This window comes from Rana temporaria, chromosome 5 (assembly GCF_905171775.1).
Source record: "Rana temporaria chromosome 5, aRanTem1.1, whole genome shotgun sequence".
In the NCBI taxonomy this organism is placed as follows: domain Eukaryota; kingdom Metazoa; phylum Chordata; class Amphibia; order Anura; family Ranidae; genus Rana; species Rana temporaria.
The window spans coordinates 428,751,290-428,767,014 of NC_053493.1; the positions used below are offsets into that span (position 1 = coordinate 428,751,290).

A 15,725-nucleotide genomic window follows, 5' to 3' on the forward strand; every position below is an offset into this window, starting at 1 on the left:
TCCATGACCCGTACACTCCATGACCCGGACACTTCATGACCCGGACTCTCCATGACCCGGACACTCCATGACCCGGACACTCCATGACCCGGACACTCCATGACCCGGACACTCTATGACCCGTACACTCCATGACCCGGACACTCCATGACCCGGACACTCCATGACCCCTACACTCCATGACCCGTACACTCCATGACCCCTACACTCCATGACCCGGACACTCCATGACCCGTACACTCCATGACCCGGACACTCCATGACCCAGACACTCCATGACCCGTACACTCCATGACCCGTACACTCCATGACCCGGACACTCCATGACCCAGACACTCCATGACCTGTACACTCCATGACCCCTACACTCCATGACCCGGACACTCCATGACCCGTACACTCCATGACCCGTACACTCCATGACCCGGACACTCCATGACCCAGACACTCCATGACCTGTACACTCCATGACCCCTACACTCCATGACCCGGACACTCCATGACCCGTACACTCCATGACCCAGACACTCCATGACCAATACACTCCTTGACCCGGACACTCCATGACCTGTACACTCCATGACCCGGACACTCCATGACCCCGACACTCCATGACCCGGACACTCCATGACCAATACACTCCTTGACCCGGACACTCCTTGACCCGGACACTCCATGACTCGGACACTCCATGACCTGGACACTCCATGACCCGGACACTCCATGACCCGGACACTCCATGACCCGGACACTCCATGACCCGTACACTCCATGACCCAGACACTCCATGACCAATACACTCCTTGACCCGAACACTCCTTGACCCGGACACTCCATGACTCGGACACTCCATGACCTGGACACTCCATGACCCGGACACTCCATGACCCCTACACTCCATGACCCGGACACTCCATGACCCGGACACTCCATGACCCCTACACTCCATGACCCGGACACTCCATGACCCGTACAATCCATGACCCGGACACTCCATGACCCGGACACTCCATGACCCGGACACTCCATGACCTCTACACTCCATGACCCGGACACTCCATGACCCGGACACTCCATGACCCGGACACTCCATGACCCGGACACTCCTTCACCCGTACACTCCATGACCCGGACACTCCATGACCCGGACACTCCATGACCTCTACACTCCATGACCCGGACACTCCATGACCCGGACACTCCATGACCCGGACACTCCATGACCTGTACACTCCATGACCCGGACACTCCATGACCCGGACACTCCATGACCCGTACACTCCATGACCCGGACACTCCATGACCCGGACACTCCATGACCCGGACACTCCATGACCTGTACACTCCATGACCCGGACACTCCATGACCCGGACACTCCATGACCCGGACACTCCATGACTTGTACACTCCATGACCCGGACACTCCATGACCCGTACACTCCATGACCCGGACACTCCATGACCCGGACACTCCATGACCCGGACACTCCATGACCTGTACACTCCATGACCCGGACACTCCATGACCCGGACACTCCATGACCCGGACACTCCATGACTTGTACACTCCATGACCCGGACACTCCATGACCCGTACACTCCATGACCCGGACACTCCATGACCCGGACACTCCATGACCCGGACACTCCATGACCTGTACACTCCATGACCCGGACACTCCATGACCCGGACACTCCATGACCCGGACACTCCATGACCCCTACACTCCATGACCCGGACACTCCATGACCCGGACACTCTATGACCAGGACACTCTATGACCCCTACACTCCATGACCCCTACACTCCATGACCCGGACACTCCATGACCCGGACACTCCATGACCCGGACACTCCATGACCCCTACACTCCATGACCCGGACACTCCATGACCCCTACACTCCATGACCCGTACACTCCATGACCCCTACACTCTATGACCCGTACACTCCATCACCCCTACACTCTATGACCCGTACACTCCATGACCCGTACACTCCATGACCCGTACACTCCATGACCCGGACACTCCATGACCCGTACACTCCATGACCCGGACACTCCATGACCCGTACACTCCATGACCCCTACACTCTATGACCCGTACACTCCATGACCCGTACACTCCATGACCCGGACACTCCATGACCCGGACACTCCATGACCCGGACACTTCATGACCCGGACTCTCCATGACCCGGACACTCCATGACCCGGACACTCCATGACCCGGACACTCCATGACCCGGACACTCCATGACCCGTACACTCCATGACCCGGACACTCCATGACCCGTACACTCCATGACCCCTACACTCTATGACCCGTACACTCCATGACCCGTACACTCCATGACCCGGACACTCCATGACCCGGACACTCCATGACCCGGACACTTCATGACCCGGACTCTCCATGACCCGGACACTCCATGACCCGGACACTCCATGACCCGGACACTCCATGACCCGGACACTCTATGACCCGTACACTCCATGACCCGGACACTCCATGACCCGGACACTCCATGACCCCTACACTCCATGACCCGGACACTCCATGACCCATACACTCCATGACCCGTACACTCCATGACCTGGACACTCCATGACCCAGACACTCCATGACCCGTACACTCCATGACCCGTACACTCCATGACCCGGACACTCCATGACCCAGACACTCCATGACCTGTACACTCCATGACCCCTACACTCCATGACCCGGACACTCCATGACCCGTACACTCCATGACCCGTACACTCCATGACCCGGACACTCCATGACCCAGACACTCCATGACCTGTACACTCCATGACCCCTACACTCCATGACCCGGACACTCCATGACCCGTACACTCCATGACCCAGACACTCCATGACCAATACACTCCTTGACCCGGACACTCCTTGACCCGGACACTCCATGACTCGGACACTCCATGACCTGGACACTCCATGACCCGGACACTCCATGACCCGTACACTCCATGACCCAGACACTCCATGACCAATACACTCCTTGACCCGAACACTCCTTGACCCGGACACTCCATGACTCGGACACTCCATGACCTGGACACTCCATGACCCGTACACTCCATGACCTGGACACTCCATGACCCGGACACTCCATGACCCCTACACTCCATGACCCGGACACTCCATGACCCGGACACTCCATGACCCCTACACTCCATGACCCGGACACTCCATGACCCGTACAATCCATGACCCGGACACTCCATGACCCGGACACTCCATGACCCGGACACTCCATGACCTCTACACTCCATGACCCGGACACTCCATGACCCGGACACTCCATGACCCGGACACTCCATGACCCGGACACTCCTTCACCCGTACACTCCATGACCCGGACACTCCATGACCCGGACACTCCATGACCTCTACACTCCATGACCCGGACACTCCATGACCCGGACACTCCATGACCCGGACACTCCATGACCTGTACACTCCATGACCCGGACACTCCATGACCCGGACACTCCATGATCCGTACACTCCATGACCCGGACACTCCATGACCCGGACACTCCATGACCCGGACACTCCATGACCTGTACACTCCATGACCCGGACACTCCATGACCCGGACACTCCATGACCCGGACACTCCATGACTTGTACACTCCATGACCCGGACACTCCATGACCCGTACACTCCATGACCCCGACACTCCATGACCCGGACACTGCATGACCCGGACACTCCATGACTCGTAGTTCATACACATTGTACTGTACTTGTGTGTGTTCACAGGGAAGACCAGAAAACATGCAGCTCTCCAGTGGCCGAGGTAGCTAGCACCTCACGCCCCCCTCATCGACAACCTCCTCATCGTAGCTACAGCCTTACAGAACGTCGGAGAATTGGTAGTATGACCCACCCCGAGGATGCCCACTATCACCTTGTGCCCACCGATGAGACCGAAGCTCAGACTCTCGCATCAGCTGACCTCGACTACATGAAAAGTAAGTGATGTCACAGTGGGCTGGAAGAGGCAAGAGGTTCTTCCACCAAGACTAGTAATCACAGAATGGGGTCCAGACCCAGAAAGACAAGTGCCCCATTATTCTGCCCCCTTCCATGTTCCACCCAAATGTACCCCCCGAGATCAGCAGAAGACCTCCTATGTGTGTGGTCTTATCTCCTCATGCTTGGGCCTCAAACTACTATAGACCTGACCTTGGTAGTGCCTTCAGACTGTTTATACCCCACCACTACCCTTCTGGACTACTAATACCCCATCCACTCCCTCTCTGGACTACTAATACCCCATCCACTCCTTCTCTGGACTACTAATACCCCATCCACTCCTTCTCTGGTCTACTAATACCCCATCCACTCCTTCTCTGGTCTACTAATACCCCATCTACTCCCTCTCAGGACTACTAATACCCCATCTACTCCCTCTCAGGACTACTAATACCCCATCCACTTCCTCTCTGGACTACTAATACCCCATCCACTCCCTCTCTGGTCTACTAATACCCCATCCATTCCTTCTCTGGACTACTAATACCCCATCATTTTTTGAATTTTGTTACTAATACCCCATCCACTGCCCTTCTGGACCACTAATACCCCATCCACTGCCCTTCTGGACTACTAATACCCCATCCACTCCTTCTCTGGACTACTAATACCCCATCCACTTCCTCTTTGGACTTCTAATACCCCATCCACTGCCCTTCTGGACTACTAATACCCCACCCACTCCTTCTCTGGACTTCTAATACCCCATCCACTGCCCTTCTGGACTACTAATACCCCACCCACTCCCTTTCTGGACTACTAATACCCCATCCACTACCCTTCTGTCCTACTAATACCCCATCCACTACCCTTCTGTCCTACTAATACCCCATCCACTACCCTTCTGTCCTACTAATACCCCATCCACTACCCTTCTGTCCTACTAATACCCCATCCACTACCCTTCTGTCCTACTAATACCCCATCCACTACCCTTCTGTCCTACTAATACCCCATCCACTACCCTTCTGTCCTACTAATACCCCATCCACTACCCTTCTGTCCTACTAATACCCCATCCACTACCCTTCTGGACTACTAATACCCCATCCACTACCCTTCTGTCCTACTAATACCCCATCCACTGCCCTTCTGGACTACTAATACCCCATCCACTGCCCTTCTGGACTACTAATACCACGTCCACTCCTTCTCTGGACTACCAATACCCCATCCACTCCTTCTCTGGACTACTAATACCCCATCCACTCCTTCTCTGGACTTCTAATACCTCATCCACTGCCCTTCTGAATTACTAATACCCCATCCACTCCCTCTCTGAACTACTAATACCCCATCCACTACCCTTCTGGACTACTAATACCCCATCCACTGCCCTTCTGTCCTACTAATACCCCATCCACTACCCTTCTGTCCTACTAATACCCCATCCACTATCCTTCTGTCCTACTAATACCCCATCCACTACCCTTCTGTCCTACTAATACCCCATCCACTCCCTCTCTGGACTACTAATACCCCATCCACTCCTTCTCTGGACTACTAATACCCCATCCACTCCTTCTCTGGTCTACTAATACCCCATCCACTCCCTCTCTGTCCTACTAATATCCCATCCACTCCTTCTCTGGTCTACTAATACCCCATCCACTCCCTCTCTGGACTACTAATACCCCATCCACTCCCTCTCTGGAATACTAATACCCCATCCACTACCCTTCTGTCCTACTAATACCCCATCCACTCCCTCTCTGGACTACTAATACCACATCTACTCCCTCTCTGGACTACTAATACCCCATCCACTTCCTCTCTGGACTACTAATACCCCATCCATTGCTTCTCTGGACTACTAATACCCCATCCACTGCCCTTCTGGACTACTAATACCCCATCCACTCCTTCTCTGGACTACTAATACCACATCTACTCCCTCTCTGGACTACTAATACCCTATCTACTCCTTCTCTGGACTACTAATACCCCATCCACTTCCTCTCTGGACTACTAATACCCCATCCATTGCTTCTCTGGACTACTAATACCCCATCCACTGCCTCTCTGGACTACTAATACCACATCTACTCCCTCTCTGGACTACTAATACCCCATCCACTCCCTCTCTGGACTACTAATACCCCATCCACTCCCTCTCTGGACCACTAATACCCCATCCACTGCCCTTCTGAATTACTAATACCCCATCCACTGCCCTTCTGGACTACTAATACCCCATCCACTGCCCTTCTGGACTACTAATACCACGTCCACTCCTTCTCTGGACTACCAATACCCCATCCACTCCTTCTCTGGACTACTAATACCCCATCCACTCCTTCTCTGGACTTCTAATACCTCATCCACTGCCCTTCTGAATTACTAATACCCCATCCACTCCCTCTCTGAACTACTAATACCCCATCCACTACCCTTCTGGACTACTAATACCCCATCCACTGCCCTTCTGTCCTACTAATACCCCATCCACTACCCTTCTGTCCTACTAATACCCCATCCACTACCCTTCTGTCCTACTAATACCCCATCCACTACCCTTCTGTCCTACTAATACCCCATCCACTCCCTCTCTGGACTACTAATACCCCATCCACTCCTTCTCTGGACTACTAATACCCCATCCACTCCTTCTCTGGTCTACTAATACCCCATCCACTCCCTCTCTGTCCTACTAATATCCCATCCACTCCTTCTCTGGTCTACTAATACCCCATCCACTGCCCTTCTGGACTACTAATACCCCATCCACTGCCTTTCTGGATTACTAATACCCCGCCCACTCCCTCTCTGGACTACTAATACCTCATCCACTCCCTCTCTGGACTACTAATACCTCATCCACTCCCTCTCTGGACTACTAATACCCCATCCACTGCCTTTCTGGATTACTAGTACCCCATCCACTCCTTCTCTAGACTACTAATACCCCATCCACTGACCTTCTGGATTACTAATACCCCATCCACTGCCCTTCTGGACTACTAATACCCCATCCACGACTCCAGGATGACTTAGACATAAGAGGTAGATGGGGGGCTGAAACAAGGGATTCTGGGTTCCAGGGGCCCTCCCGTCACAGTGCCCATTGACCATTAAACCCCCATCCATTGTTTTTCCAATCTCGGAACATTCAGAAGGTTGTTATCCATCCAGTGTAGCTCCTCCTCTTGTGTCTAGAGACCTCAGGGGCAGAACGATAGGAAGATCAGATTCTGCTACATTCTGTCCCTAACGGCTCTCCATATCTTAGGTCACAGATTTGAGGACCTACCTGCGGTGCGTAGACATCTTGTACGGAAGAGCAAAGGGCAAGTGGTTCACATCAACAAAGACCACAAAGAGAGACAACCTCACAGGAAAAGTGTCACCCTCCAACCCCACGAGGTAAGTACAGCTTGTGTGTATTGTATCTTTCTCATGAACCACACAACATCTTGTTTTACGACCCTCAATGGTTGATAAAACCCACCAGGTGTTTGTGGAGCTGAACGAGTTGGTGTTGGACAAGCACCAGGAATTACAATGGAAGGAGACGGCTCGCTGGATAAAGTTTGAGGAGGACGTTGAAGTAGAGACGGACCAATGGGGAAAACCACACGTGGCTTCTCTCAGTTTCCGCAGTCTCCTGGAACTAAGACGAACGCTGTCACATGGTAACTAGATCTGCTTAAGATGTGGGGATCCGGTGAGTTGGGTGGCTAGGCAATGGAGGAATCTCTAAATATTATGGGATATTTGTGTGAGACTGGATGTATGGAAACCTTAGAAACTCGGAGTCATGGTGGGAGGTGTAGGGAATAAAAGGGGGGAGGTTGGGATTATGGGTTATGTTAAATGGTGTAAGGAGTGTAGGAGGTGGAGGGAAAATAGGAGGGTTGGGGTTATGTTGAAAGTTGTAGGGAGTGTAGGAAAGGGGAGGTAGGAGTTATGTTGAGAGAGGGAAGTCGAGGGAGACCAGAGTCATGGTGGGAGATGTAGGATAGGAGGAGGAGGTTGGGTTATGTTGAAAGTTGTAGGGAGTGTAGGAGACAGGAGGTCAGGGTCATGGTGGGAGGTGTAGGGAGTGTAGGAGGCGGGAGGTCAGAGTTATGGTGGGAGATGTAGGATAGGAGGAGGTTGGGGTTATGTTGAGAGGGGTAGGACGAAGGAAGTCCGAGTCATGGTGGGAGATGTAGGATAGGAGGAGGAGGTTGGGGTTATGTTGAAAGGTGTAGGGAGTGTAGGAGACAGGAGGTCAGGGTCATGGTGGGAGGTGTAGGGAGTGTAGGAGGCGGGAGGTCAGAGTTATGGTGGGAGGTGTAGGGAGTGTAGGAGGCGGGAGGTCAGGGTCATGGTGGGAGGTGTAGGGAGTGTAGGAGGCGGGAGGTCAGAGTTATGGTGGGAGGTGTAGGGAGTGTAGGAGGCGGGAGGTCAGGGTCATGGTGGGAGGTGTAGGGAATATAGAAGGAGGTTGGGGTTATGTTGAAAATTGTAGGGAGCGTAGGAAAGGGGAGGTAGGGGTTATGATGAGAGGGGTAGGACGAAGGAAGTCGGAGTCATGGTGGGAGATGTAGGATAGGAGGAGGAGGTTGGGGTTATGTTGAAAGGTGTAGGGAGTGTAGGAGGTGGGAGGTCAGAGTCATGGTGGGAGGAGTAGGGAGTGTAGGAGACGGGAGGTCAGGGTTATGGTGGGAGGTGTAGGCAGTATAGAAGGCAGAGGTTGGATTATGCATAGAGGAGTAGGACGAGGGAGATCAGAGTTAGGTGGGAGATGTAGGGAATCAAGGAGGAGGAGGTTGGGATTATGTTGAGAGGTGTAGGAGGTGGGGGGTCAGAGTTACAGTGGGAGGTGTAGGGAATGTAGGAGGAGGAGATTAGATTTAGGAAAATAGGTGTAGGGAGGAAGAGGGTGCTGGTGTATGAAGAAAAGTGTAGGAGGAGAAGGATGGAGTTGTGTTGAAAATTGTAGGAGGTGAGGGGGGTCAGAGTTATTGTGGGAGATGTAGGATAGGAGGAGGAGGTTGGAGTTATGGTGGGAGGTGTAGGAGGCGGGAAGTTGGCGTTATAGTGGGATGTGTAGAGAGTATAGGAGGCAGAGTTTGGGTTATGTTGAGAGGGGTAGGACAAGGGGGGTCATCGTCATGGTGGGGGATGTAGGATAGGAGGAGGAGATTGGGGTTATGATGAGAGGGGTAGGGTGAGGGGGGTCAGAGTCATGGTGGGAGATGTAGGGAGTATAGGAGGAGATTGGGGTTATTATGAGAGGGGTAGGGTGAGGGGGGTCACAGTCTTGGTGGGAGATGTAGGGAATATAGGAGGAGGTTGAGGTTATGTTGAGAGGGGTAGGGTGAGGGGGGTCACAGTCTTGGTGGGAGATGTAGGGAATATAGGAGGAGGTTGGGGTTAGGTTGAGAGGGGTAGGACGAAGGAAGTCCGAGTTTTGGTGGGAGATGTAGGATAGGAGGAGGAGGTTGGGGTTATGTTAAGAGGGGTAGGATGAGGGGGGTCACAGTCTTGGTGGGAGATGTAGGAAAGGGGAGGTTGGGGTTATGTTGAGAGGGGTAGGACGAAGGAAGTCGGAGTCATGGTGGGAGATGTGGGATAAGAGGAGGAGGTTGGGGCTATGTTGAGAGGGGTAGGACGAGGGGGGTCAGAGTCTTGGTGGGAGATGTAGGATAGGAGGAGGAGGTTGGGGTTATGATGAGAGGGGTAGGACGAGGGGGGTCAGAGTCTTGGTGGGAGATGTAGGATAGGAGGAGGAGGTTGGGGCTATGTTAAGAGGGGTAGGACGAGGGGGGTCACAGTCTTGGTGGGAGATGTAGGATAGGAGGAGGGGGTTGGGGTTATGATGAGAGGGGTAGGACGAGGGGGGTCAGAGTCTTGGTGGGAGATGTAGGATAGGAGGAGGAGGTTGGGGCTATGATGAGAGGGGTAGGACGAGGGGGGGGGGGGTCACAGTCTTGGTGGGAGATGTAGGATAGGAGGAGGAGGTTGGGGTTATGATGAGAGGGGTAGGACGGGGGGGGGGTCACAGTCTTGGTGGGAGATGTAGGATAAGAGGATGAGGTTGAGGCTGTGTGTTATGTAGAAAGGTGTAGAGAGTGTAGGAGACGGGTGGTCGGAGTTATGGTGGTTGCTGTAGGGAGTGTTTGGGTGAAAGATATGGGGGTACGGGGGGAAGAGTAGGGTGCAATCCTGTGCAGACTGTTGATATTGGACACGGTGAATGATGTTTCCTGCCAGGTGCTGTTCTTCTAGATCTGGATCAGAGAACTCTCCCTGGAATTGCTCATCAAGTGGTGGAGCAGATGATCATTAGTGACCAGATAAGAGCGGAGGATCGAGCGAACGTACTGAGAGCTTTACTCCTAAAACACAGGTAGATGGACATACATGAATTATATTACATACAGTCTATGTATAGAAAGCCTGTATGTACACATTAAGGGCTCTGTGTGGGTAGGTACACCCATGCAGACAGGTAGGTACACCTCTACAAGCAGGGACTGGCTGTGGGTGATTTTCTTACTGATGGGCATTTCATGTATTTCAGTCACCCAAGCGATGAGAAGGACACATTTCCTCATAATATTTCGACTGCCAGTCTGGGTTCTCTGCTTGGACATCACAGCACCAATCACATCTCTCAGAACAGTGAACCCAACCTAACAGACCCTTTAATGGGTGGAGATCCATCAGATCAGGAGACAAAAATTGATATAGACCGGGAGGTGAGATGTGTACATGGGGATATGGAATGGGGGGGAGGGGTGGGCAATGCTTGGCTGTCATTATAACCTGAGCAATGTGTCTCCTCAGAGAGAATCCCTTCCGTCTCTACCTACAATCCAACGCTCCAAGTCCAAACATGAACTAAAACTCTTGGAGAAGATCCCCGAGAATGCCGAGGCCAGTGTGGTGCTTGTTGGTGAGTGTCTTTGGAAACTTCTGATATAGATGTGGTGGGAAAATACAAAGGTATCAATGAATCTCGGGTTCAGGAAATGATCGCCCTCATCAGGTCGGTGTTACTCACAGACCAGGCCAGTGTTACCCACAGACCAGGCCGGTGTTACCCACAGACCAGGCCAGTGTTACCCACAGACCAGGCCGGTGTTACCCACTGACCAGGCCGGTGTTACCCACTGACCAGGCCGGTGTCACCCACAGACTAGAGCAGCGTTACCCACAGACCAGGCCGGTGTTACTCACAGACTAGGCCAGCGTTACCCACAGACCAGACCGGCGTTACCCACAGACTAGGCCGGCGTTACTCACAGACCAGGCCAGTGTTACCCACAGACCAGGCCGGTGTTACCCACAGACCAGGCCAGTGTTACCCACAGACCAGGCCGGTGTTACCCACTGACCAGGCCGGTGTCACCCACAGACTAGAGCAGCGTTACCCACAGACCAGGCCAGCGTTACCCACAGACCAGGCCGGTGTCACCCACAGACCAGGCCGGTGTTACCCACAGACCAGACTGGTGTTACCCACAGACCAGGCCGGTGTCACCCACAGACCAGGCCGGCGTTACCAACTGACCAGACCGGTGTCAACCACAGACCAGGACTGTGTTACCCACAGACCAGGCCGGTGTTACCCACAGACCAGGCCAGCGTTACCCACAGACCAAACCGGCGTTACCCACAGACCGGCGTTACCCACAGACCAGGACTGTGTTACCCACAGACCAGGCCGGTGTTACCCACAGACCAGGCCGGTGTCACCCACAGACCAGGCCGGTGTCACCCACAGACCAGGCCGGTGTTACCCACAGACCAGGCCGGCGTTACCCATAGACCAGGCCGATGTTACCCACAGACCAGACCGGCATTACCCACAGACCAGGCCGGTGTTACCCACAGACCAGGCCGGTGTCACCCACAGACCAGGCCGGTGTCACCCACAGACCAGGCCGGTGTTACCCATAGACCAGGCCGGTGTCACCCACAGACCAGGCCAGTGTTACCCACAGACCAGGCCGGTGTCACCCACAGACCAGACCCGCGTTACCCACAGACCAGAACGGCGTTACCCACAGACCAGACCGGCATTACCCACAGACCAGGCCGGCGTTACCCATAGACCAGGCTGGTGTTACCCACAGACCTGACCGGCACAGAGAAGCATGTTGATTGTTGGGTTATTTGCCACAACAGGAGAATATGGATGGTTTGTTGGGTCATATTGTTGAAGTTCTGATCCATACTCATTCCCAATACTGTAGATGTTGGGTTAAGTTCAGAAAGAATAAATGGATTGCTGGATTTTTGGTCTGATTTCCATCTAATAAGTCACCACTGTGGAGGTTTCAGATTATACAGTATATGAGAATCAAATACCAGCTCCCTAAATACAGCTTTAAATACATGTACAGTACATGGACCAAGCTGGCCCACTAATGAGTGACATTTTCTTTGCTGTGTCCCACCAGGCTGTGTGGAGTTCCTTGATCAGCCTACCATGGCATTCGTGCGGCTCCAGGAGGCGGTGGAGCTGGACTCTGTGTTGGAAGTTTCTATCCCAGTGCGTTTTCTTTTTGTTCTTCTGGGACCCAGCACAGTCAATATGGACTATCATGAAATTGGAAGGTCCATCTCCACCCTCATGTCAGATAAGGTGAGTCCAGGCACTCTTCCCAGAAGTCCAGCAGTAGAAGGTCCCCGGTTCCTTCCAAAAATGGCTTCCATTACCAGATATTCTTCCTAGCAGTAGAAGGTCTTCAGTAACTTCCAAAGAAGGCTTCCATTACTTCCATTATCAGACAGTCTTCCTAGCATTAGAAGGTCTCCGGTTCCTTCCAAAAAAGGCTTCCATTACCAGACAGTCTTCCTAGCATTAGAAGGTCTTCAGTAACTTCCAAAGAAGGCTTCCATTACTTCCATTACCAGACAGTCTTCCTAGCATTAGAAGGTCTCCGGTTCCTTCCAAAGAAGGTTTCTATTACCAGGCACTCTTCCTAGCAGTAGAGGGTCCCCGGTTCCTTCCAAATAAGACTTCCCCAGTTAGTTCCAAGGAAAGAAGGCTTCTATTACCATACACTTTTCCTAGCAGGAGAAGGTTCCCGATTCCTTCCTAAGAAGGCTTACATTACCAGACTCTTCCTAGCAGTAGAAAGTCCCCGGTTCCCTCCAAATAAGACTTCCATTACCAGACTTCCCCAGTTAGTTCCAAGGAAAGAAGGTTTCCATTACCATACACTTGTCCTAGCAGTGCAAGGTCCCCGGTTCCTTCCAAAGAAGGTTTCCATGACCAAACACTCTTCCTAGCAGTAGAAGGTCCTTGGTTCCTTCCAAAGAAGGCTTCCATATTCTCTTTTCCCAGGGAGATGAAGAGGCTAGAATTAAATCTATTATTTCATTTTGAGAAACATGTAAATACAGATGGGGATTGGAAGTCCCAGCCTTGTTGCTCTTCACATTTAGGTCCTACTTTATGAAGTGCCCAAAGGCCAAACTTGCACAAGGGCAACCTTCTCCTGGATTTACATGTTTCTACTATACATAAAGCTCCAGCTTAGGGTCCATGTGTTCCTGAGGTCACACAATGAATGGAAATCAGTTGTCTCATTGCGGCCTTGTAATATATACTGTACTGTATATACTCTATACTGCCTTTTCATTCATTTCAATAGCCGTTATTCATTTTTAGTATTTCTTTTAACTTTGCGCCTGCCTTTGCTCCGTCTCCTCCGCTCTCTTTTTCCTGTGCCCATCCTTACTCCTTTCCCGTTAGGCCTCTGAGTTGTCCTGATTTTCCAAGTCTATCCTCTCCTTGCTGTGCACCTATGTGACCCTCCCCATGTATATCCCCCCCCCAGTGTTTCCACGAGGCCGCCTACCTCGCTGATGATCGCCAGGATCTTCTGACCGCCATAAATGAGTTTTTAGACTGCAGCGTTGTGCTGCCACCCTCTGAGGTGATGGGCGAGGAGCTTCTGAGATCGGTGGCCCTCTTCCAGAGAGAGATGCTCCGAAGACGGCACGGCCAAGAGAAGAAGGTGGCAGAAGAAGTCAGCACTACCAAAGATAAAGGTGAGTCCGCCTTACCCACTCCTACACCATACAGGGGGACGCTGTACACATGGTCGTGATCCCCGACGGGTCAAAGTCCGTTGGAAATCCTGATGGGAAAATCAAGAAGCTGCTCTCCCGTACACACGAGCGGGTATTCCGACAGGAAAACTCAGATGAGAGCTTTTGGCCCGGGAATCCCGGCGGTGTGTACGCTCCATCTGATGAAAAAAATGCCAAAAACTGACGGATTCCCGGCCAAAAGCTCTCCTCGCAGTTTTCCCATTGGGAACCCCGATGGTGTGTACGGGGCATTCGACTTTTCAGAGGAAAGTGTTAGAGAAATTAGATGCTTATTTTATAATCATCTATGAATTCTTGCAAAAGATTGCTCAGAAGAAGTACTGTAGAATTATTTCAAAGATTTAAAGAAAGTCTTCATTTTTAAGTGTAGAACTTTAGATGACCCCTCTTCTTCATGACAAGGTCACACAGGTGTTCTTGAAAATGTATTAGGGCCCTTTCACACGGGGCGGATCAGTAATGATCCGCCCCGTGAACCTCCACTTGCTCAGCGGGGATCGCTCCGTTGATCCCCGCTGAGCCGGCGGATGATCGGGCAGTCCCCGCACACTGCGCAGGGACCGCCCTGTTTTTTCTACGCTCTCCTCTATGGGGGGATTGGAAAATAGGGTTTTCCTCCGTCTGCAGAATCGGAGGAATGTGGAAGCGGGCGAGATCGGGTGTCAGCGGCGCTGACACCTGATCTCATAGGGACCAATGTATGTCCCTTTTTCATCCGCACACCCGCTCATCCGCTCATCCGCACACGGATGGATGAAAAAGCGGACATACAGTCCGCAGGTGTGAAAGGGGCCTTAAGATCGTTCATTTTAAGTTCACTAATTAGAAAAGGAAGATTTTAACCACAGTTGAAATGCATATAAATCACAGAGATAAGATAAGTGTCTTCAAGGATAAGTGATACAGGGGGGTTTAAAATAAACTAAACTTCTGCACCTCCTAATTTAAATATGACCCACCCCTTCCTGTCAAGGCCACACCCTGTTTTTTAAGACCCGCCCTGAAATTTTCCGGGGGGGGGGGGCGGGACACTAGTTCTGAGGGCCTTTGGGGTGGGCAATGGATTCCCATAATTTGCATAGTTTTTCTCTCACTTCCTATTTGGCTATGGACCAGGAAGTGAAGGGAAATCTCCCCAATTGGACAGGGATGGTAAAGAATAAACTGACAGGGGCTATAACCCTCCCTCACTCCATCCAAAATGAAAAAAAAAATGTTGATTAAAGGTTCTACTTTAAGCACAAATGACTGATAATTTTATTGAGAGGACTAAGAAAATATAACCATGCCAATGGTGCAACAGAAACATAGCACAGTGAGGAAGGTTTGTGCTCCAGGATGATAGGACAGTCAAAATTAGAAGCACCCCCCCCCCCCCCCGACACACAGTTGCGGAATGCCGGGGCGGAAGCAGACCAGCCGCTTTATGGGGGCGCTAGACTAATTTGCCTAACAGTGTAGTGCAAGCCGGCGGGGACTCTTTTTGTGCTGCCCCCCTGCAAAGTGCTGCCCTAGGCCTGGGCCTTGTTGGTCTAGGCCAGGATACAGCCTTGATGACAAGGTCAAACAAAGGTCTACTTGTGCCCTCATTAAAA

At 52.2% G+C, this 15,725-nt stretch overlaps 1 protein-coding gene across 4 annotated transcripts in view; it reads left to right on the top strand.

Moving 5' to 3' along the window:
* The window catches only part of LOC120941772 (anion exchange protein 2-like), a 117,218-nt gene that overhangs the window by 84,579 nt on the left and 16,914 nt on the right, over positions 1 to 15,725 (top strand). For all 4 annotated transcript variants that reach the window (XM_040355449.1, XM_040355448.1, XM_040355450.1 and 1 more), the window contains 8 exons: positions 3,796 to 4,007; positions 7,301 to 7,434; positions 7,523 to 7,703; positions 10,273 to 10,408; positions 10,583 to 10,760; positions 10,849 to 10,957; positions 12,468 to 12,652; positions 13,854 to 14,067. In XM_040355449.1, coding sequence (XP_040211383.1) covers positions 3,796 to 4,007; positions 7,301 to 7,434; positions 7,523 to 7,703; positions 10,273 to 10,408; positions 10,583 to 10,760; positions 10,849 to 10,957; positions 12,468 to 12,652; positions 13,854 to 14,067 — 1,349 coding nt within the window. The remainder of the gene's footprint in view (positions 1 to 3,795; positions 4,008 to 7,300; positions 7,435 to 7,522; positions 7,704 to 10,272; positions 10,409 to 10,582; positions 10,761 to 10,848; positions 10,958 to 12,467; positions 12,653 to 13,853; positions 14,068 to 15,725) is intronic.